General features: G+C 47.9%; 2 protein-coding genes across 2 annotated transcripts; both read left to right on the top strand.

Moving 5' to 3' along the window:
• Positions 1 to 5402: 5402 nt before the first annotated feature.
• On the top strand, positions 5403 to 9129 carry LOC114909297 (macrosialin-like). Its single transcript, XM_029247518.1, has 7 exons — positions 5403 to 5662; positions 6718 to 7526; positions 7844 to 7963; positions 8070 to 8139; positions 8325 to 8501; positions 8625 to 8760; positions 8867 to 9129. Exons 1-7 carry the CDS (start codon positions 5563 to 5565, stop codon positions 8925 to 8927), a joined length of 1473 nt encoding a protein of 490 aa, XP_029103351.1. The 5' UTR covers positions 5403 to 5562; the 3' UTR covers positions 8928 to 9129.
• An 8453-nt stretch (positions 9130 to 17582) lies between these two features.
• Positions 17583 to 20378, top strand: LOC114909270 (mucin-5AC-like). The gene is made up of 3 exons (XM_029247157.1): positions 17583 to 18081; positions 19134 to 19943; positions 20261 to 20378. Exons 1-2 carry the CDS (start codon positions 17982 to 17984, stop codon positions 19766 to 19768), a joined length of 735 nt encoding a protein of 244 aa, XP_029102990.1. The 5' UTR covers positions 17583 to 17981; the 3' UTR covers positions 19769 to 19943; positions 20261 to 20378.
• The last annotated feature ends 2372 nt before the right edge of the window (positions 20379 to 22750 follow it).

The following is a 22750-nucleotide window of genomic DNA, read 5'->3' as shown; positions in this document are numbered from 1 at the left end:
CAGTTATGTTTTTTACAGGAAGTCCACCTTCGAGACCAGCGGGGTGTGGCCGCTTTCTCTTCGGGTTGGAGAAGAGGTAGATCATGCTGGAGTGTGGGTGGCGTCCACTCAACAGGTGTTGGCATTCTCTTTGGTGAACGAAGCTTTGAGAATGCAAGCACGTTTACTGTCCTACAGGGTAGAGTATTGGGAGTGGACGCCACCTGGAGGGAACAGCGCATCCGTGCGATGTGCGTCTATGCTCCGGTAGAGGCCGCATCCCGCGTATCTCTTTTAGAAGAGTTGGCCCCCTTTTGTGTCTGCAACAGACATTTAATAATCGGTGGGGATTTTAATATATATCTGGAGGGTAAAGAGGATGTTAGCATCAAACATTTTAAGAATTTTATGCTCAGATTTGGCCTTCCCGATGGTTTTAAACTATGCAACCCCAGTCATCCGGGCATTACCTGGTCTAATAGTAGAGGAGCACAAAGTCGCCTGGATTATATTTTAGCTTCCGACTCTGTTGTTTTTAAACGGGTTCATCTCTCTCCTCACTGGCCGACGGATCATTTGGTGGTAGAGGCTACGGCTTCCGCAGAGGCCCCGTTGCACGGTCCTGGGTATTGGAAACTGGACGTGGATGTTTTGAAGGAGAAAGAGTACAGGGACCTTTTTCATGAGCATTTTAAGGTATGGCAGGAGCTTAAATCTTTCTGCGGCTCTGCCTCGGATTGGTGGGAAGCCACCAAAACGAAGGTGCGAACCATTACTAGGCAGTATTGTGTTCGTAGGAAGGCTCGATCTCGCAGAGCTATGCGGAAAGTGGAGAAAAGGTTGGGAAAGCTCTATGCCCACCACAATAATGGAGAAGATTTGCAAGAGCCCGAATAAGAGAACCGGAGGAAGACGAAAAATGTTCCTCCTTTTCCTTTAATAAAACGAGGGGCTTTCAACATGACATGGGTCTTACTTCTTTGCGAACTAGGCAAGGAGAGCTGGTCAAGGATACGGCCCGGATGACTGAGGTTGCTACAGAGTTTTACGAAAGTCTTTTTAAGGTAAGGGAAACTGACCCTGTCACAGGGGATTCTTTTTCACAGCATTTGCAGCCGACCCCCCCCGGCCGATTCCGATTCCCGGGCTTGCCCAGAGGCACCCATCACTCTGGGGGAACTGTCTGAGGCGCTCTCCAGAATGAACCGGAGGAAAGTCCCAGGCTTGGACGGCCTGCCGGTGGAATTTTATTCCACATTTTGGGATGTCCTGGGCCCTGTCTTCCTTGAGGTTGTGGAAGAAGTACTGACCCGAGGTAAGCTAACGGACAGCATGAGGTCGGGGGTATTATCCTCGTTGCATAAGAAAGGCGATAGAGCCGATCTGAGCAACTGGAGGCCCCTGACCATGCTCTGTGTTGACGTAAAGCTAATCGCTAAAATCCTAACCCAGCGTCTGAGGAAGGTTATGACCCTCTCCTGGTCCACGAAGACCAGACGTGCGGGGTTCCCGGGCGCTCGGCAGTCTGGAATTTACATCTCATTAGAGACGCGATCGCCTGGGTGGAGGACCGAAGAATTCCCCTAGCGCTGGTCAGCCTGGACCGGGAGAAGGCGTTTGATCGGGTGGACCATACTTTCATGTTTAACGTTTTGGGCAGGTTGGGATTGGGCCCCACCTTTCTCGGGTGGGTCCGAACACTCTATAACGAGGTTGGTCGCCGGGTTCTTATCAGCGGCTCTCTCGGGGAGTGGTTGCCCCAGACGAGTGGGGTCAGACAGGGGTGTCCGCTGTCTCCCCTCCTCTACGTCTTGTACGTGGAGCCGTTGGCGGCAGCAATTCGGGCCCACCCGGGAATAGATGGGTTGCTCATTCCGGGAGGCGGGGGTAGGACTGTTAAGTTGGCCCAGTACGCAGGTGACACAGTCCTGTTTGCATGTTCCGACCGCTCACTCGCCCAGGCGTTGCGCCTGACTCAGACGTTCGGTAGGGCCTCGGGTTCGGCGCTCAACCTCAGGAAGACAGAGGTAAAGTACTTCGGATTCTGGGGAGCGCGAAAAGACACCTTTGGTGGTCTCTCACTTTGTGCCGGGTGTGAGTTTTCTTTCAAAAGGAGCGGCCCGGGTCAACTGGGAGGAGCGTCTTGCGATAGCTAGGCGGAAGATGGGGCTGTGGAAGGCAAGGTCCTTGTCCTTACTTTATTTGGCTCATGTCTACCCCACGCCTCGCAATTTAAGGAAAGGGTTTGTGAAAGACGTGTTCGGCTTGGTATGGGTTGGGAAGCATGAGTTTGTGAGGAGGGAGGTGATGTACCTAGGGAAGCACATGGGCGGAAGGGGGGGGGCGGTCCCTGACCTCCCCTTAAAATTGGATTGCCTCTTTTTCGTGCAGCACTGTTCCCGTCTGGCAGACGCTTACGCAAATGCCTTCCTCAAGCACAAAGTGTTATATGACGCTTTGTTGGAGAGGACGGGAACGCAAGCGATGTTGGGCCTCGGGGAAGACATTTGGGCCCGAATTGTCTTTTGGGTGACGCCCCCATGAGACACCTGGCTTTGGAAGTGTAGCCCTGCTGATACATTATCGTTTACCCGTTGTTTAGATCTGCGAGCCCCTGTCCCATTGACTTACTGATCCGTGGGCTGGGGGTGACCACTGAAATCAGAAATCGCCCCCTGCTGTCATGTCGGACACACATTTCTGTCTAATGTTATACCGTTTTGAAAGAGGAACAAGTGGGTGGTGTGATGACCGCCTGCGCGTCCCTCTTGACCCCCCAGGTTGCCTCTTTCCCAACCCGGTGCACGATGAGCGAACTGGAGCAGCTGCGGCAGGAGGCCGAGCAGCTGAGGAACCAGATTCGGGTGAGACGTGGCGTAGGACTTGCCCTCCCTCCTTACAGGGTGACTCTGAACTGTAACTGTACTGTATAAACTATGAGTGTCTACAATATAAACAATCAACATGCTCAGGTGTTACACTGTATAACAGGGCTTTGTTTTTTTCACTAATTTCACATATTATTCATGCTACAATGTAAATTTAATGCAGTATTATAATTGTATTTTCATGCCATGCATTTTATTGTTTTCACTTGCATTTCCAGATCTGCTTCTCTGTTTTAGTTATACTTTTCTCTACCACCACAACACTTACTTTTTTGCTTGCTGGAAATTTTAGATAAGTCACTTGAAGGGAATCGTAAACAAAAGGCAGTCACCGCCGGACTGACAAACAAGAGCGAAACCCAAATAAGAAAAGGTTTGGCAGCGGTACCGGACGACCGATGCTGTACCACTGATGGGCGCTCTGCCTTAGGCGTGATGACCAAAAGTTGGGTAATTATGGAAATAATTGTTATTATTATAATGGGCTAATAGGACAGCCGTTGAAAGTCAAGGTCATCATCGTCATGCTACTGTAGATCTCCGTCACCAAAGTCTAAACATTACAAGACAACACTTTTTTTGGTTGAAAACATACATTATACACAGCATAACACACAACAACGCAGAAACAGTCAGTCAGTGTCCTACGAAATCAAACGATGTAAATCCTCGATCAACTTAGCATGGGGCAGACACTCTTCTACAAAACACGTCCGTGACACATCGCCTGCAGCTTCAGCTTGGCCACGTGCGCCACCACCCGTGTCCCGTGCCGGCGTCCCCCGCCCGAGGCACGGTCTTCACGACCACGACGCAGCGCACCGTTTGCTCGATGGTGGAGACCAGCTCGTACTTGAGGAAGGCCACGCTGGAGTCCATGTCACGATGATGACATGTCCTGACTCGTTTCACCGAGACGAGACTCGCGTGCGGCTCAAGAGACCTCCGCCTAGTCTAGTCTAGTAGTAGTAGCAGCCTCTCTTGCTCTTCTTTAGCTCGTTATCCACACGAATGTATATAACAGCGGCCTACTACATTTACAGCATGTGACAAGTTACGCCTCAGTTATTTATCAGCATCACATGTTTATTTCTGAATGTCAGCGGCTGTAAACCAATAATATTCACATCACCCCCTGCCTCTGTTAAGCGTCTTGCCACACTGCTCCCTGTCCGTCTGTCGCGCTGTTATGACGCTTTTCAACTGTCTCAGGGTTTAACGTGTAATACAGTCAAAGACATGGTAATTGTGGGATTTGTAGTTTTCACGCTCATGTCACATTCGCCAATAGCCGAGCAACTGTAAACGTGGCTAACTTGATTTTTTTGCTTCCTACTGTCTAAATGTAACATTCCAAATTTGTATATCATCTTAAGAGGACGTTCTCGAGACAGCTGCTAGCATCGTGGTTAAAGTTACTGCCTCTAGAGCCGAAAGTTGTAGGTTCGATTCCTCTCTCAGATTCTGACTCTGTACCACGACTGTAGTACTCGAGCAAGGTACTTTCCTAACTCCTGCTGCAATAAAAATTAGTCACCCGTATTAAACTGGTAAATAAGTGTAACCGTAATACTGTAAGTCGCTTTGACGGGGCGCGGGGGGGGGGGGAAAGGGATCATTATCTTAAATGAACAAATGTAAGTTATCAGAACCGCATCATCTCAAATTGCATTCATTTAGCTGACGATTTTCTCCTCTAACTTAGCGATTTACAAACACAATGGTATGTTTGTATACCGAGCTAATTCCAATTAATTGCTCATTTATACAGCCGTGTAACTATAACTAAGTAGTTCAGGGCAGTCCCTTGCTGCACAGGCAATACTACAGCAGAGGATTCCAGTAAATTTAGAGAATGACGAAGTGAGGGTCTATCTATGTCCATACTTTAAAACGCTCTTCTCAGACTCCAGCTCTGACTATATTCGCTACGAGCAATGGAATACCATATTTCCATATATATATAAGTTGTGTGGCTATTGCTGTAAATAATTATAAGCGTCAAAAAATCATGTCGCATCGATCGACAGAATTAAGTCTTTAAATGGCAACCAAATTAAATTTTCGAAACTTTTGAAACATTTATCCGCACGTATTTTGGCTAGTATAAACTATACAGCGAGCGTGAATCTGCGAAAGCCGGTTAATTTAAATGTTTGAGCTAGCTTTCTATTTTTTAATGACCGCTGTAAATAATAATAATAATAATAATAATAATAATAATAATAATATCTGATTTTTCCATCTTTATTAAAATTAATGCAAGTAAAAAAGACAAAATTTCCAATAAAACTGATAAACAGAATAAATATTACACGACTCATGATACAATTTGCGTCGGTCCACTTAATCTATCCTATAGTCAATTAGCAGTTTTTACCCTGGGATTTCAGTTCCCTAGGCTAAATACCGTAAATTGAGACTTTGTCCTCCGTTAATGAGCGCCGCCCTGGATTGACCATATTTAGATGTTGTGGGCGGGTCCCTCCGTAACGGAACGCCCCCGTCGCGTGCGTCCTTCACGAGCCAGCGATCAGTTAAAAGGCCGCGCGGGATGAATGACTGACAACTGTCTAGTGTACGGGAAGCAGCCCGTGGTGAGGAGCAGGTTGACTGGTGCAGCTGCTCCCTTGTGTTTTGTATGCAGTGAGCGGGGTCGGTCCCTGGAGTACTTAATGCTGATTTGAGGCCCTTGATGGACATCATCAGTGTCTTGTTTGGAGGACCCATGGTCACCATGAGGAGAACCAGGCTGCGTCTGCTCACAATGGCTTTGGCCCTGTCCTTGGTCATAGGTGAGCGTTTGTTCACTTTGTCTCAAGAACACCAGTGCATTCAATAGGAGCTTGCTTTAACCATTAAAGAGTTTTTTGAAATATCTTCATTCTCAGAATGCCAAGTATCATGGCCTTGCAGTTCACTATAATTTTGTGGTGGATGGTGTATAGTAAATGGTATTTCTGAAGTGGGCTGGATTCAGGTTTGATCTTTGACTGGGGAGGAGGGATGGTCAAATTCTGAGTCACAACTTGATGCAACCATTAAGCACTACCTTAAGAAGTAGAACTTTGACTACCACAGTTCTTGGCTTTTCCCTATTACAGGGATTAAGTATTGCACTTAATTGTATGATCTTGTGCAAATTTGGCTAGAAGTGGTATTCACCTGGTGAAATGGTACTAAATGCCACCATTTGGTAGCAGTTGGAAGCTCAACCTTATAGCTGCTCATGTCTAATGAGTCTAGTATGACACAGGTAATGGTAATTGCCTGTGCAGATACAGGCTTGCCTTGTATAACTTGTTTCTGAATTGGCTCATGAGGTAACCCCCCCCCCTAAGGGGGGGAAGTAGCATTTCTGAGCCACAAGTCACCATTTAACAATGACATGTATTTACCTTCCAAATACATCAAACTGTGACCAGGCCTCTAATGGAATAGGTTTTTTGTGACTAGTAATTTCAAACATACAAATCAATGTGTGGGATAGTTCTAGTAAGACAGCTAGCCAGCTGTGACTGCCTGGAGTCAAACTGGCAAAGTTTAAAGCCTCATACCACCATGTGACCTGGCAACCATATGTGCTCATCTAGCAGTTTCTCCAACTTGCAATGTTCAAATTTACCCATCTATACAGCTGGGTACCTTCTACTGGCACAATTAAGGGTATGTCCCTTATATGAAGGTACTGGTACAGCTAAAAGCAGGATTTGGACCTGAAGGCAGCTCTAACACTACGAGCTATTTCAAGATTCACCTTTTTAGTATGGTGATTAGCGCTCTAGCTAATGCTTGGCTATACTCTGGGTCAGAACTATGACTAAACAGATCCCACTGTTTCTCCCTCCAGCCATCTCTCTCTCTCAGAAGAGAACAGCTATACGTCTCACAATGCCAACAACTGCACCATACCTGTATACCTTGCCATATGGTCACAGGCCAGTTTTTGGGGGTGTCACGTCTATCCCTGAAACGGCGTCTACTATGAAGACGACCACTGTATCAGATCTTTCTTCAACAATGGAAGATGGCGCTTACAATTGGAAAGACTTTGCTTCCTCTACTGTGGAAACTGCCTCTGGTTCAGAGGAGCAAACATCTGCAACAAAGATGGGCTACACTTGGGAAGAATGGTCTTCTACCACTGAAGAGAGTACCTCTACCATGGAGGGGCCAGTCTCCTCAAAATTTCCCTACCCTTGGGAGGAGTTGGCTTCTACAACTACGGAGACGAGCCAAATGGCTTCCACGGTCACCGCAGGGGCATTCGCTAGTGCATCATCTACCACCCTAACAGAGGTACCTACAACCATGAATGCTTCAACCACCGCTGTGGTGACTGAGGCCCTCCCTACAAAGTCAACTCCCATGGAGACAACCCCATCAAAGGTGCTGTCTTCTACAGCAGAGACTGCTTCCACAATCCTTACAGAAGGTCATGCTACCACCATAACTGGGTTTACCACTGGTACACGGGCACCTAGCATCACAAAGACTGCTTATTCCACTATGGCTACCACCACCCCAGCTGCTGGCCCGACACCACCCGAGCTGGTGGTGGGCAACTACACCATTGAGAGGAAAGGTGGCATATTGTGTGTCAAGGCAGAGATGGCCCTACAAATAAGGGTGACCTACCGCACCATTTTCAAGAATGAGGTATGTAAAGGCCCTCCTCTGGGGGACCCAGGCACCCATTTTGCTTCATATTGAACTGGTCCTTGGTTTCTTTGTAGTAATTTCCTAATCTTTTCTAGCTGAAAAGATTGCTGCAAAACCTTGAGTGATTTGATAACACTTAGTATTCATGATGAAAATGCTTATCCTACAAGCTATAAGGACCACCATGCTCAACTCCTCTTGGTTAACATAGAGGTGTTCAGAACACCTTTTTACATAATGGTAAGATACCGTTGATCCTGTATGTGAAGATGCTGCCTCTGTCAGACCTTGCTGCTTCCTTCTCTCACTTTCAGTCTGAGGGAATCTTCACAATCCAGCCTTCCCGCACAGTTGCTGTGGGAGGCTGTGGTGAGACCACAGCAACACTCCACCTCAAGTTTGACGAAGGGGTTATATTCTTTCGTTTTCAGAAGGTTTGTGCCCGTGGGGAAGGGGGTGATGTAAAATTTGAGGTGGTTTAATATATGCCGTTAACTTGCATTGAAGTAACTGGATTTTGGTTCTTTCAATGTGTTCCAGAACACCACCACCAACACTGTGTATGTGAGCACTATTGCCTTTTTTGTGACCTACTCATTTCCAAATGCAGGTAAGGTCTCCTAGGACTGTTCCTGGAAGTGCAGTTTTCTAATTTAAAATGTCTCAACATGTGCTTAAATCTATTCTGTCACTCATTGAGTAACTTCTGATCTCATTCATGAGACTGACTCGCTCTGGTTACAAATTCCTGTGCAAGCAGGTTAAAATGCAGAGGTGGCTTTTTCTGCCTTACAGACCCTAAAAAGAGAACTTACACAGCCAAGAATGAATCTGTACAGCTCTTCAGTGCCCAGCTGTGCCACTCGTATGCCTGTAACCAGCAGTCCGTCTCAATGGGCCGGAAACTTTCCCTGGAAGTCTTCCAACAAAGGATTCAGGCATTGGACTTCACAGGACCTGCCTTTGGTCCTGGTAGGTCACTGCTGACATTGTGGCCCAGTTTTTGTTGACCTTAAACTGGTCACAGCATGTTCGGGGGACTTGGGAGCCAACATCTCTGTGACAAGAGAGCACTAATGTTTGTTCTCCCTGCAGCGGACCCCTGTCCTGTGGACCAAGGAAGTAGCAACTTGGCCCTGATCTTGGGTATCCTCCTCCTCCTCCTCTTGCTGGTCCTCATTGTTGCAGTTGCTGTGGCCCTCTACATCTGGAGGAGGAAGAAGTTGGAGGGGTACCAGCCCCTCTGAGTATCCCCCAAGCATGTGATTTAGCGTTGCACTTTCCCAAGGTGTCACTCATAATGTCATTGTAAACTCTCAATTACTCTTACCTTCCAGTCTGAGCCTCAACCCTGCTGATACCCTTGCCATTCTGGAACATGAGGGTGAGGCCATTTGACCTCTTTGTGGGGAATGAGGAGCTGTTGCTGCCTTTCATATGCTTGAAGATGGAATCAAAGAACCCTCAAACCTAGTGACTCAATTCAGAAGTTCCTCTGGAACACCTGACTAGCTGCTTCTCCCATGTAATGTTAAACTGAAACAGATATTTTTTTTTATGTAAAATGATTCATGTTTGTAATAAATACAACTTGCCACATGACTTAATATGGCTTTCTTCTTCTGACATGAGCAGTATTGCTAATCCAGCCAAGAACAAATCTAATCTACAACAGTTCTCCTGTGATAGACAGACAGCATGTATAGGCTTTTAGTAGCCACCAAAAGGTGGCTGTAGTTCAGTTGCTGTTCTTCCAACAGGGGTTGTTTTAACTTTGGAAGTATTGGTGTAAAAGCAAGGTTAATGGCAATACCACGTTCCCCTTAAGACAGGTGCACTACACGAACCCTTTAGCTGCTGAGATACCAATAGGTGTAAACTGGCCTGCTTACTTCCTACTTGTATTAGATTAGGGGGAAAAGGGGTTACCCCCACCTGTGTGGGTGTAAGGGAGGAGGTAGATGGGGAAAGACCATCTCCCACATTGGTCATGGTTCCTGCATAGTTCGCGCAAGGGTGCTACAAACTTGGGGGACTACCTACTGGTGGTAGATGGTACAGGTGTTAACCCTTTACATACCTGCTTGTGAGGATTTGCACATGCGGCCCTCTTGCTGTACAAACTTGGTTATTTGCATGATTAAGTTTCTGAGCCCCTCTGCCAGCATGCAATTGCTAGGCAGCCTATGCCCCCTTACTAGAGTGAAGTTGGCAAGTAGCGCATACCAGTTTGGTAGGGGAGAAGGGAAGTTGCATCTCTAAGGATGGGGGCAATATCCTGGCTTTGTACAGAGGAGACTGCTGAACCCTTCTGCTGCAGGTGCAGGTTCCGGGTCAGGTTTCTAAGGAACCCTGACCTCAAAGTCCCCCCTTCAAAAAAAAAAAAAAGGGAGGATAATAGACCTTGTCACTAGACAAGCCAAATGTGTCCGAGCTCCTCCCGTTCGCAGACGGTCCTCTGCTTCTGTCCAGGGATGGATGTGCTGCCTTGTGATCTCACCCTCCTGTATCTTCGACCAGCCAAACTCCCTCCCCATGCAATACAGACCTGCTTGTGAGACCAGTTTCTTTCACTGTGTGGGGATTTGCACATGCAGAAACAGTAGATGTGTGAGACAGTGCTGGGGACCATCTGAGCACCCGAAGGCTGTGTGACTTCAGCAGAGTACAAACTAACCCTTACAGTAAAAATAGCCGGCCTCATGCTTCTCTCTTCCGTCACCTCTTACCCTAAATTAAGCCGCACGGATCGCCCTCCGTCCGCAAACAGGTTGTGTGTGTGTGTGTGTGTGTGTGAGAGATTCTCTCGCTGCTGATGATGATGGTTATAGTGATTATTTTGTAAGGTGATTGCGGGCCATCAAACCCAGCAGCCTACGCTGCTCTCTGCTGAGTGTTTCCCATTTCTGCAATAACACATGAAGTGCAGTTACACAACATTTCTCCTCCAGTTGGTGTGACACACAAACGCACACGGTCGTGCTGAAGAGCGGGCGCTCCATCGATAATTCACAATAATTCGTAGCTGTGTCTCTCCATTGACGCGCCGAACTCCAGGTACAGGAAAACAGAAATATTTTCCATGCTGCTTTGATTCATTTCTCTCCAGCTTTTTCCTCCTGTATCACATGGAAGTGGGTATTTTGTAATTTTGTACAGTTGTCCGCATTCCAGTAAAAAACAGAGTGGAACCACTGACCCTTCCTGGATCGGGGCCTTCTTGTGGCGGAAGGGCTTGTGCGATCTAGGGATCTCCAGAGCTATATCACCGGGAGCATGGTAGCGTCTCCTATGGCGAACACGTCTGGAGTGAAGATCAAGACCAACACGATCAAAAAATCCCCGTGAAAAAAGAAAACAACGTTTACCCTGCCCAGAATAGGGTCACCAGGACCTACCCCTGGAGCCAGGCCTGGGGGTAGCGTTCCTAGGTGAGCGCTTGGTGGCCGAGCAGCCCACGTAACCCAGCTGGGCTCAGCCCGAAAAAGCAACATGGGCGGTCACGTGGGCCCACCACCAGCAAGCTTCAACACAGGGGGTGCAATGCCTTTCAGGCAGAAGGAGGGGGGGAGGGTGGCGCGTGGTGTCACGGATCCTTGCGGCAGAAACTTGCTCTTGGCACGCGGAATGTAACTTCACTGGGGTGAAAGGATCCGGAACTGGTGCGGGAGGTTGAGAAATACCAACTGGATATAGTTGGGCTCACCTCCACTCACAGTGTTGTCTCTGGAACCAAACTCCTTGACAGGGGGTGGTCTCTCTCCTACTCAGGAGTTGCACAGGTTGAGAGGCGCCGGGCGGGTGCGGGGATGCTCACAAGCCCCTGGCTGGCTGCCATACAGTTGGCGTTTGTCCCAGCGGACGAGAGAGTCGCCTCAATGCAACTTAAGAAGATCGCAGGAGAGGAAAACTGACTGTTGTGTGTGCTTATGCACCAAACAGCAGTTCAGAGTATTCGGATCTTCTTGGAGAGAGTGGGTAGGGTTCTGGACAGGGCCCCGCCTACAGACTCCATAGTCGTCCTGGGGGACTTCCACGCTCACGTTGGCAGTGACCTTAGAAGAACAGCTTGCCCGATCTAAACCCGAATGGTGAAATGTTATTGGATTTCTGTGCTAGCCATAACAAACACCGTGTTTGAACCCAACGATGCTCACGAGTGTACTTGATACCAGAGCTCCTTGGACCAATTGACTCTGTAGTCGTTTCATCTGACTTGAGGCCACATATTCTGGACGCTTGGGTAAAGAGAGGTGCTGAGCTGCCAACCGATCACCATCTGGTGGTGAGCTGGATCAGATGGCGGGATAAAACTAACGGACAGACCCGGTAGACCCAAGCGCATAGTGAGGGTGTGCCGGAAACAACTGTCAAAGGACCCTATCCGGAACGATTTTAACTCCCGCCACCGTGAGAACTTCTCCCATGTCCCGGAGGAGGTAGGGGGCGTGCAGTCTGAATGGACCCTGTTCAAAACCTCAACTGTGGAAGCAGCCAGGCCCAGCTGCGGCAAAAAGCTTCTTCTTATGGTTGGTTAATTTATTTAATTCGCCCCTTTTATGGCTGATTTCAGAATTTTAACCTTAAACGTCAGAGGACTGAAGAATGTCTTGAAAAGAGCAGCAGTGTCTGACAGGCTTGCATCCTCTGCCTTCCAGTTATGTTTTTTACAGGAAGTCCACCTTCGAGACCAGCGGGGTGTGGCCGCTTTCTCTTCGGGTTGGAGAAGAGGTAGATCATGCTGGAGTGTGGGTGGCGTCCACTCAACAGGTGTTGGCATTCTCTTTGGTGAACGAAGCTTTGAGAATGCAAGCACGTTTACTGTCCTACAGGGTAGAGTATTGGGAGTGGACGCCACCTGGAGGGAACAGCGCATCCGTGCGATGTGCGTCTATGCTCCGGTAGAGGCCGCATCCCGCGTATCTCTTTTAGAAGAGTTGGCCCCCTTTTGTGTCTGCAACAGACATTTAATAATCGGTGGGGATTTTAATATATATCTGGAGGGTAAAGAGGATGTTAGCATCAAACATTTTAAGAATTTTATGCTCAGATTTGGCCTTCCCGATGGTTTTAAACTATGCAACCCCAGTCATCCGGGCATTACCTGGTCTAATAGTAGAGGAGCACAAAGTCGCCTGGATTATATTTTAGCTTCCGACTCTGTTGTTTTTAAACGGGTTCATCTCTCTCCTCACTGGCCGACGGATCATTTGGTGGTAGAGGCTACGGCTTCCGCAGAGGCCCCGTTGCACGGTCCTGGGTATTGGAAACTGGACGTGGATGTTTTGAAGGAGAAAGAGTACAGGGACCTTTTTCATGAGCATTTTAAGGTATGGCAGGAGCTTAAATCTTTCTGCGGCTCTGCCTCGGATTGGTGGGAAGCCACCAAAACGAAGGTGCGAACCATTACTAGGCAGTATTGTGTTCGTAGGAAGGCTCGATCTCGCAGAGCTATGCGGAAAGTGGAGAAAAGGTTGGGAAAGCTCTATGCCCACCACAATAATGGAGAAGATTTGCAAGAGCCCGAATAAGAGAACCGGAGGAAGACGAAAAATGTTCCTCCTTTTCCTTTAATAAAACGAGGGGCTTTCAACATGACATGGGTCTTACTTCTTTGCGAACTAGGCAAGGAGAGCTGGTCAAGGATACGGCCCGGATGACTGAGGTTGCTACAGAGTTTTACGAAAGTCTTTTTAAGGTAAGGGAAACTGACCCTGTCACAGGGGATTCTTTTTCACAGCATTTGCAGCCGACCCCCCCCGGCCGATTCCGATTCCCGGGCTTGCCCAGAGGCACCCATCACTCTGGGGGAACTGTCTGAGGCGCTCTCCAGAATGAACCGGAGGAAAGTCCCAGGCTTGGACGGCCTGCCGGTGGAATTTTATTCCACATTTTGGGATGTCCTGGGCCCTGTCTTCCTTGAGGTTGTGGAAGAAGTACTGACCCGAGGTAAGCTAACGGACAGCATGAGGTCGGGGGTATTATCCTCGTTGCATAAGAAAGGCGATAGAGCCGATCTGAGCAACTGGAGGCCCCTGACCATGCTCTGTGTTGACGTAAAGCTAATCGCTAAAATCCTAACCCAGCGTCTGAGGAAGGTTATGACCCTCTCCTGGTCCACGAAGACCAGACGTGCGGGGTTCCCGGGCGCTCGGCAGTCTGGAATTTACATCTCATTAGAGACGCGATCGCCTGGGTGGAGGACCGAAGAATTCCCCTAGCGCTGGTCAGCCTGGACCGGGAGAAGGCGTTTGATCGGGTGGACCATACTTTCATGTTTAACGTTTTGGGCAGGTTGGGATTGGGCCCCACCTTTCTCGGGTGGGTCCGAACACTCTATAACGAGGTTGGTCGCCGGGTTCTTATCAGCGGCTCTCTCGGGGAGTGGTTGCCCCAGACGAGTGGGGTCAGACAGGGGTGTCCGCTGTCTCCCCTCCTCTACGTCTTGTACGTGGAGCCGTTGGCGGCAGCAATTCGGGCCCACCCGGGAATAGATGGGTTGCTCATTCCGGGAGGCGGGGGTAGGACTGTTAAGTTGGCCCAGTACGCAGGTGACACAGTCCTGTTTGCATGTTCCGACCGCTCACTCGCCCAGGCGTTGCGCCTGACTCAGACGTTCGGTAGGGCCTCGGGTTCGGCGCTCAACCTCAGGAAGACAGAGGTAAAGTACTTCGGATTCTGGGGAGCGCGAAAAGACACCTTTGGTGGTCTCTCACTTTGTGCCGGGTGTGAGTTTTCTTTCAAAAGGAGCGGCCCGGGTCAACTGGGAGGAGCGTCTTGCGATAGCTAGGCGGAAGATGGGGCTGTGGAAGGCAAGGTCCTTGTCCTTACTTTATTTGGCTCATGTCTACCCCACGCCTCGCAATTTAAGGAAAGGGTTTGTGAAAGACGTGTTCGGCTTGGTATGGGTTGGGAAGCATGAGTTTGTGAGGAGGGAGGTGATGTACCTAGGGAAGCACAGGGGCGGAAGGGGGGGGGCGGTCCCTGACCTCCCCTTAAAATTGGATTGCCTCTTTTTCGTGCAGCACTGTTCCCGTCTGGCAGACGCTTACGCAAATGCCTTCCTCAAGCACAAAGTGTTATATGACGCTTTGTTGGAGAGGACGGGAACGCAAGCGATGTTGGGCCTCGGGGAAGACATTTGGGCCCGAATTGTCTTTTGGGTGACGCCCCCATGAGACACCTGGCTTTGGAAGTGTAGCCCTGCTGATACATTATCGTTTACCCGTTGTTTAGATCTGCGAGCCCCTGTCCCATTGACTTACTGATCCGTGGGCTGGGGGTGACCACTGAAATCAGAAATCGCCCCCTGCTGTCATGTCGGACACACATTTCTGTCTAATGTTATACCGTTTTGAAAGAGGAACAAGTGGGTGGTGTGATGACCGCCTGCGCGTCCCTCTTGACCCCCCAGGTTGCCTCTTTCCCAACCCGGTGCACGATGAGCGAACTGGAGCAGCTGCGGCAGGAGGCCGAGCAGCTGAGGAACCAGATTCGGGTGAGACGTGGCGTAGGACTTGCCCTCCCTCCTTACAGGGTGACTCTGAACTGTAACTGTACTGTATAAACTATGAGTGTCTACAATATAAACAATCAACATGCTCAGGTGTTACACTGTATAACAGGGCTTTGTTTTTTTCACTAATTTCACATATTATTCATGCTACAATGTAAATTTAATGCAGTATTATAATTGTATTTTCATGCCATGCATTTTATTGTTTTCACTTGCATTTCCAGATCTGCTTCTCTGTTTTAGTTATACTTTTCTCTACCACCACAACACTTACTTTTTTGCTTGCTGGAAATTTTAGATAAGTCACTTGAAGGGAATCGTAAACAAAAGGCAGTCACCGCCGGACTGACAAACAAGAGCGAAACCCAAATAAGAAAAGGTTTGGCAGCGGTACCGGACGACCGATGCTGTACCACTGATGGGCGCTCTGCCTTAGGCGTGATGACCAAAAGTTGGGTAATTATGGAAATAATTGTTATTATTATAATGGGCTAATAGGACAGCCGTTGAAAGTCAAGGTCATCATCGTCATGCTACTGTAGATCTCCGTCACCAAAGTCTAAACATTACAAGACAACACTTTTTTTGGTTGAAAACATACATTATACACAGCATAACACACAACAACGCAGAAACAGTCAGTCAGTGTCCTACGAAATCAAACGATGTAAATCCTCGATCAACTTAGCATGGGGCAGACACTCTTCTACAAAACACGTCCGTGACACATCGCCTGCAGCTTCAGCTTGGCCACGTGCGCCACCACCCGTGTCCCGTGCCGGCGTCCCCCGCCCGAGGCACGGTCTTCACGACCACGACGCAGCGCACCGTTTGCTCGATGGTGGAGACCAGCTCGTACTTGAGGAAGGCCACGCTGGAGTCCATGTCACGATGATGACATGTCCTGACTCGTTTCACCGAGACGAGACTCGCGTGCGGCTCAAGAGACCTCCGCCTAGTCTAGTCTAGTAGTAGTAGCAGCCTCTCTTGCTCTTCTTTAGCTCGTTATCCACACGAATGTATATAACAGCGGCCTACTACATTTACAGCATGTGACAAGTTACGCCTCAGTTATTTATCAGCATCACATGTTTATTTCTGAATGTCAGCGGCTGTAAACCAATAATATTCACATCACCCCCTGCCTCTGTTAAGCGTCTTGCCACACTGCTCCCTGTCCGTCTGTCGCGCTGTTATGACGCTTTTCAACTGTCTCAGGGTTTAACGTGTAATACAGTCAAAGACATGGTAATTGTGGGATTTGTAGTTTTCACGCTCATGTCACATTCGCCAATAGCCGAGCAACTGTAAACGTGGCTAACTTGATTTTTTTGCTTCCTACTGTCTAAATGTAACATTCCAAATTTGTATATCATCTTAAGAGGACGTTCTCGAGACAGCTGCTAGCATCGTGGTTAAAGTTACTGCCTCTAGAGCCGAAAGTTGTAGGTTCGATTCCTCTCTCAGATTCTGACTCTGTACCACGACTGTAGTACTCGAGCAAGGTACTTTCCTAACTCCTGCTGCAATAAAAATTAGTCACCCGTATTAAACTGGTAAATAAGTGTAACCGTAATACTGTAAGTCGCTTTGACGGGGCGCGGGGGGGGGAAGGGACACACACACACACACACACACATTTTCAGAACCGCTTGTCCCATACAGGGTCACGGGGAACCGGAGCCTAACCCGGCAACTCAGGGCGCAAGGCTGGAGGGGGAGGGGACACACCCAGGACGGGACGCCAGTCCGTCACAAGGCACCCCAAGCGGGACTCGAACCCCAGACCCACCGGAGAGCAGGACTGCGGTCCAACCCACTGCGCCACCGCGCCACCGCACCCCCTCGGGGGGAAGGGATCATTATCTTAAATGAACAAATGTAAGTTATCAGAACCGCATCATCTCAAATTGCATTCATTTAGCTGACGATTTTCTCCTCTAACTTAGCGATTTACAAACACAATGGTATGTTTGTATACCGAGCTAATTCCAATTAATTGCTCATTTATACAGCCGTGTAACTATAACTAAGTAGTTCAGGGCAGTCCCTTGCTGCACAGGCAATACTACAGCAGAGGATTCCAGTAAATTTAGAGAATGACGAAGTGAGGGTCTATCTATGTCCATACTTTAAAACGCTCTTCTCAGACTCCAGCTCTGACTATATTCGCTACGAGCAATGGAATACCATATTTCCATATATATATAAGTTGTGTGGCTATTGCTGTAAATAATTATAAGCGTCAAAAAATCATGTCGCATCGATCGACAGAATTAAGTCTTTAAATGGCAACCAAATTAAATTTTCGAAACTTTTGAAACATTTATCCGCACGTATTTTGGCTAGTATAAACTATACAGCGAGCGTGAATCTGCGAAAGCCGGTTAATTTAAATGTTTGAGCTAGCTTTCTATTTTTTAATGACCGCTGTAAATAATAATAATAATAATAATAATAATAATAATAATATCTGATTTTTCCATCTTTATTAAAATTAATGCAAGTAAAAAAGACAAAATTTCCAATAAAACTGATAAACAGAATAAATATTACACGACTCATGATACAATTTGCGTCGGTCCACTTAATCTATCCTATAGTCAATTAGCAGTTTTTACCCTGGGATTTCAGTTCCCTAGGCTAAATACCGTAAATTGAGACTTTGTCCTCCGTTAATGAGCGCCGCCCTGGATTGACCATATTTAGATGTTGTGGGCGGGTCCCTCCGTAACGGAACGCCCCCGTCGCGTGCGTCCTTCACGAGCCAGCGATCAGTTAAAAGGCCGCGCGGGATGAATGACTGACAACTGTCTAGTGTACGGGAAGCAGCCCGTGGTGAGGAGCAGGTTGACTGGTGCAGCTGCTCCCTTGTGTTTTGTATGCAGTGAGCGGGGTTGGTCCCTGGAGTACTTAATGCTGATTTGAGGCCCTTGATGGACATCATCAGTGTCTTGTTTGGAGGACCCATGGTCACCATGAGGAGAACCAGGCTGCGTCTGCTCACAATGGCTTTGGCCCTGTCCTTGGTCATAGGTGAGCGTTTGTTCACTTTGTCTCAAGAACACCAGTGCATTCAATAGGAGCTTGCTTTAACCATTAAGAGTTTTTGAAATATCTTCATTCTCAGAATGCCAAGTATCATGGCCTTGCAGTTCACTATAATTTTGTGGTGGATGGTGTATAGTAAATGGTATTTCTGAAGTGGGCTGGATTCAGGTTTGATCTTTGACTGGGGAGGAGGGATGGTCAAATTCTGAGTCACAACTTGATGCAACCATTAAGCACTACCTTAAGAAGTAGAACTTTGACTACCACAGTTCTTGGCTTTTCCCTATTACAGGGATTAAGTATTGCACTTAATTGTATGATCTTGTGCAAATTTGGCTAGAAGTGGTATTCACCTGGTGAAATGGTACTAAATGCCACCATTTGGTAGCAGTTGGAAGCTCAACCTTATAGCTGCTCATGTCTAATGAGTCTAGTATGACACAGGTAATGGTAATTGCCTGTGCAGATACAGGCTTGCCTTGTATAACTTGTTTCTGAATTGGCTCATGAGGTAACCCCCCCCCCAAGGGGGGGAAGTAGCATTTCTGAGCCACAAGTCACCATTTAACAATGACATGTATTTACCTTCCAAATACATCAAACTGTGACCAGGCCTCTAATGGAATAGGTTTTTTGTGACTAGTAATTTCAAACATACAAATCAATGTGTGGGATAGTTCTAGTAAGACAGCTAGCCAGCTGTGACTGCCTGGAGTCAAACTGGCAAAGTTTAAAGCCTCATACCACCATGTGACCTGGCAACCATATGTGCTCATCTAGCAGTTTCTCCAACTTGCAATGTTCAAATTTACCCATCTATACAGCTGGGTACCTTCTACTGGCACAATTAAGGGTATGTCCCTTATATGAAGGTACTGGTACAGCTAAAAGCAGGATTTGGACCTGAAGGCAGCTCTAACACTACGAGCTATTTCAAGATTCACCTTTTTAGTATGGTGATTAGCGCTCTAGCTAATGCTTGGCTATACTCTGGGTCAGAACTATGACTAAACAGATCCCACTGTTTCTCCCTCCAGCCATCTCTCTCTCTCAGAAGAGAACAGCTATACGTCTCACAATGCCAACAACTGCACCATACCTGTATACCTTGCCATATGGTCACAGGCCAGTTTTTGGGGGTGTCACGTCTATCCCTGAAACGGCGTCTACTATGAAGACGACCACTGTATCAGATCTTTCTTCAACAATGGAAGATGGCGCTTACAATTGGAAAGACTTTGCTTCCTCTACTGTGGAAACTGCCTCTGGTTCAGAGGAGCAAACATCTGCAACAAAGATGGGCTACACTTGGGAAGAATGGTCTTCTACCACTGAAGAGAGTACCTCTACCATGGAGGGGCCAGTCTCCTCAAAATTTCCCTACCCTTGGGAGGAGTTGGCTTCTACAACTACGGAGACGAGCCAAATGGCTTCCACGGTCACCGCAGGGGCATTCGCTAGTGCATCATCTACCACCCTAACAGAGGTACCTACAACCATGAATGCTTCAACCACCGCTGTGGTGACTGAGGCCCTCCCTACAAAGTCAACTCCCATGGAGACAACCCCATCAAAGGTGCTGTCTTCTACAGCAGAGACTGCTTCCACAATCCTTACAGAAGGTCATGCTAGCCACCATAACTGGGTTTACCACTGGTACACGGGCACCTAGCATCACAAAGACTGCTTATTCCACTATGGCTACCACCACCCCAGCTGCTGGCCCGACACCACCCGAGCTGGTGGTGGGCAACTACACCATTGAGAGGAAAGGTGGCATATTGTGTGTCAAGGCAGAGATGGCCCTACAAATAAGGGTGACCTACCGCACCATTTTCAAGAATGAGGTATGTAAAGGCCCTCCTCTGGGGGACCCAGGCACCCATTTTGCTTCATATTGAACTGGTCCTTGGTTTCTTTGTAGTAATTTCCTAATCTTTTCTAGCTGAAAAGATTGCTGCAAAACCTTGAGTGATTTGATAACACTTAGTATTCATGATGAAAATGCTTATCCTACAAGCTATAAGGACCACCATGCTCAACTCCTCTTGGTTAACATAGAGGTGTTCAGAACACCTTTTTACATAATGGTAAGATACCGTTGATCCTGTATGTGAAGATGCTGCCTCTGTCAGACCTTGCTGCTTCCTTCTCTCACTTTCAGTCTGAGGGAATCTTCACAATCCAGCCTTCCCGCACAGTTGCTGTGGGAGGCTGTGGTGAGACCACAGCAACACTCCACCTCAAGTTTGACGAAGGGGTTATATTCTTTCGTTTTCAGAGGTTTGTGCCCGTGGGGAAGGGGGTGATGTAAAATTTGAGGTGGTTTAATATATGCCGTTAACTTGCATTGAAGTAACTGGATTTTGGTTCTTTCAATGTGTTCCAGAACACCACCACCAACACTGTGTATGTGAGCACTATTGCCTTTTTTGTGACCTACTCATTTCCAAATGCAGGTAAGGTCTCCTAGGACTGTTCCTGGAAGTGCAGTTTTCTAATTTAAAATGTCTCAACATGTGCTTAAATCTATTCTGTCACTCATTGAGTAACTTCTGATCTCATTCATGAGACTGACTCGCTCTGGTTACAAATTCCTGTGCAAGCAGGTTAAAATGCAGAGGTGGCTTTTTCTGCCTTACAGACCCTAAAAAGAGAACTTACACAGCCAAGAATGAATCTGTACAGCTCTTCAGTGCCCAGCTGTGCCACTCGTATGCCTGTAACCAGCAGTCCGTCTCAATGGGCCGGAAACTTTCCCTGGAAGTCTTCCAACAAAGGATTCAGGCATTGGACTTCACAGGACCTGCCTTTGGTCCTGGTAGGTCACTGCTGACATTGTGGCCCAGTTTTTGTTGACCTTAAACTGGTCACAGCATGTTCGGGGGACTTGGGAGCCAACATCTCTGTGACAAGAGAGCACTAATGTTTGTTCTCCCTGCAGCGGACCCCTGTCCTGTGGACCAAGGAAGTAGCAACTTGGCCCCTGATCTTGGGTATCCTCCTCCTCCTCCTCTTGCTGGTCCTCATTGTTGCAGTTGCTGTGGCCCTCTACATCTGGAGGAGGAAGAAGTTGGAGGGTACCAGCCCCTCTGAGTATCCCCCCAAGCATGTGATTTAGCGTTGCACTTTCCCAAGGTGTCACTCATAATGTCATTGTAACCTCTCAATTACTCTTACCTTCCAGTCTGAGCCTCAACCCTGCTGATACCCTTGCCATTCTGGAACATGAGGGTGAGGCCATTTGACCTCTTTGTGGGGAATGAGGAGCTGTTGCTGCCCTTTCATATTGCCTTGAAGATGGAATCAAAGAACCCCTCAAACCTAGTGACTCAATTCAGAAGTTCCTCTGGAACCCCTGACTAGCTGCTTCTCCCATGTAATGTTAAACTGAACAGATATTTTTTTTATGTAAAATGATTCATGTTTGTAATAAATACAACTTGCCACATGACTTAATATGGCTTCTTCTTCTGACATGAGCAGTATTGCTAATCCAGCCAAGAACAAATCTAATCTACAACAGTTCTCTGTGATAGACAGACAGCATGTATAGGCTTTAGTAGCACCAAAAGGTGGCTGTAGTTCAGTTGTGTTCTTCCAACAGGGGTTGTTTAACTTGGAAGTATTGGTGTAAAAGCAAGGTTAATGGCAATACCACGTTCCCTTAAGACAGGTGCACTACACGAACCCTTTAGCTGCTGAGATACCAATAGGTGTAAACTGGCCTGCTTACTTCCTACTTGTATTAGATTAGGGGGAAAAGGGGTTACCCCCACCTGTGTGGGTGTAAGGGAGGAGGTAGATGGGAAAGACCATCTCCCACATTGGTCATGGTTCCTGCATAGTTCGCGCAAGGGTGCTACCAAACTTGGGGGACACCTACTGGTGGAGATGGTACAGGTGTTAACCCTTTACTACCTGCTTGTGAGGATTTGCACATGCGGCCCTCTTGCTGTACAACTTGGTTATTTGCATGATTAAGTTTCTGAGCCCCTCTGCCAGCATGCAATTGCTAGGCAGCCTATGCCCCCTTACTAGAGTGAAGTTGGCAAGTAGCGCATACCAGTTTGGTAGGGGAGAAGGGAAGTTGCATCTCTAAGGATGGGGGCAATATCCTGGCTTTGTACAGAGGAGACTGCTGAACCCTTCTGCTGCAGGTGCAGGTTCCGGGTCAGGTTTCTAAGGAACCCTGACCTCAAAGTCCCCCCTTCAAAAAAAAAAAAAGGGAGGATAATAGACCTTGTCACTAGACAAGCCAAATGTGTCCGAGCTCCTCCCGTTCGCAGACGGTCCTCTGCTTCTGTCCAGGGATGGATGTGCTGCCTTGTGATCTCACCCTCCTGTATCTTCGACCAGCCAAACTCCCTCCCCATGCAATACAGACCTGCTTGTGAGACCAGTTTCTTTCACTGTGTGGGGATTTGCACATGCAGAAACAGTAGATGTGTGAGACAGTGCTGGGGACCATCTGAGCACCCGAAGGCTGTGTGACTTCAGCAGAGTACAAACTAACCCTTACAGTAAAAATAGCCGGCCTCATGCTTCTCTCTTCCGTCACCTCTTACCCTAAATTAAGCCGCACGGATCGCCCTCCGTCCGCAAACAGGTTGTGTGTGTGTGTGTGTGTGTGTGAGAGATTCTCTCGCTGCTG

This window comes from Scleropages formosus, chromosome 21 (genome assembly GCF_900964775.1).
Source record: "Scleropages formosus chromosome 21, fSclFor1.1, whole genome shotgun sequence".
Lineage (NCBI taxonomy): Eukaryota > Metazoa > Chordata > Actinopteri > Osteoglossiformes > Osteoglossidae > Scleropages > Scleropages formosus.
The sequence above is the reverse complement of the archived record's forward strand: the minus strand, read 5'-3'. Positions and strand labels throughout refer to the sequence as shown.

Bases quoted from the DNA above. Each gene is read 5' to 3' on its own strand.
- LOC114909297 (XM_029247518.1), top strand. From the start codon at position 5,563: ATGGACATCATCAGTGTCTTGTTTGGAGGACCCATGGTCACCATGAGG. The intron at 5,663-6,717 runs GTGAGCGTTTGT...TTCTCCCTCCAG, and splicing joins GGCCCTGTCCTTGGTCATAG to CCATCTCTCTCTCTCAGAAG. The intron at 8,502-8,624 runs GTAGGTCACTGC...TTCTCCCTGCAG, and splicing joins AGGACCTGCCTTTGGTCCTG to CGGACCCCTGTCCTGTGGAC.
- LOC114909270 (XM_029247157.1), top strand. From the start codon at position 17,982: ATGGACATCATCAGTGTCTTGTTTGGAGGACCCATGGTCACCATGAGG. The intron at 18,082-19,133 runs GTGAGCGTTTGT...TTCTCCCTCCAG, and splicing joins GGCCCTGTCCTTGGTCATAG to CCATCTCTCTCTCTCAGAAG.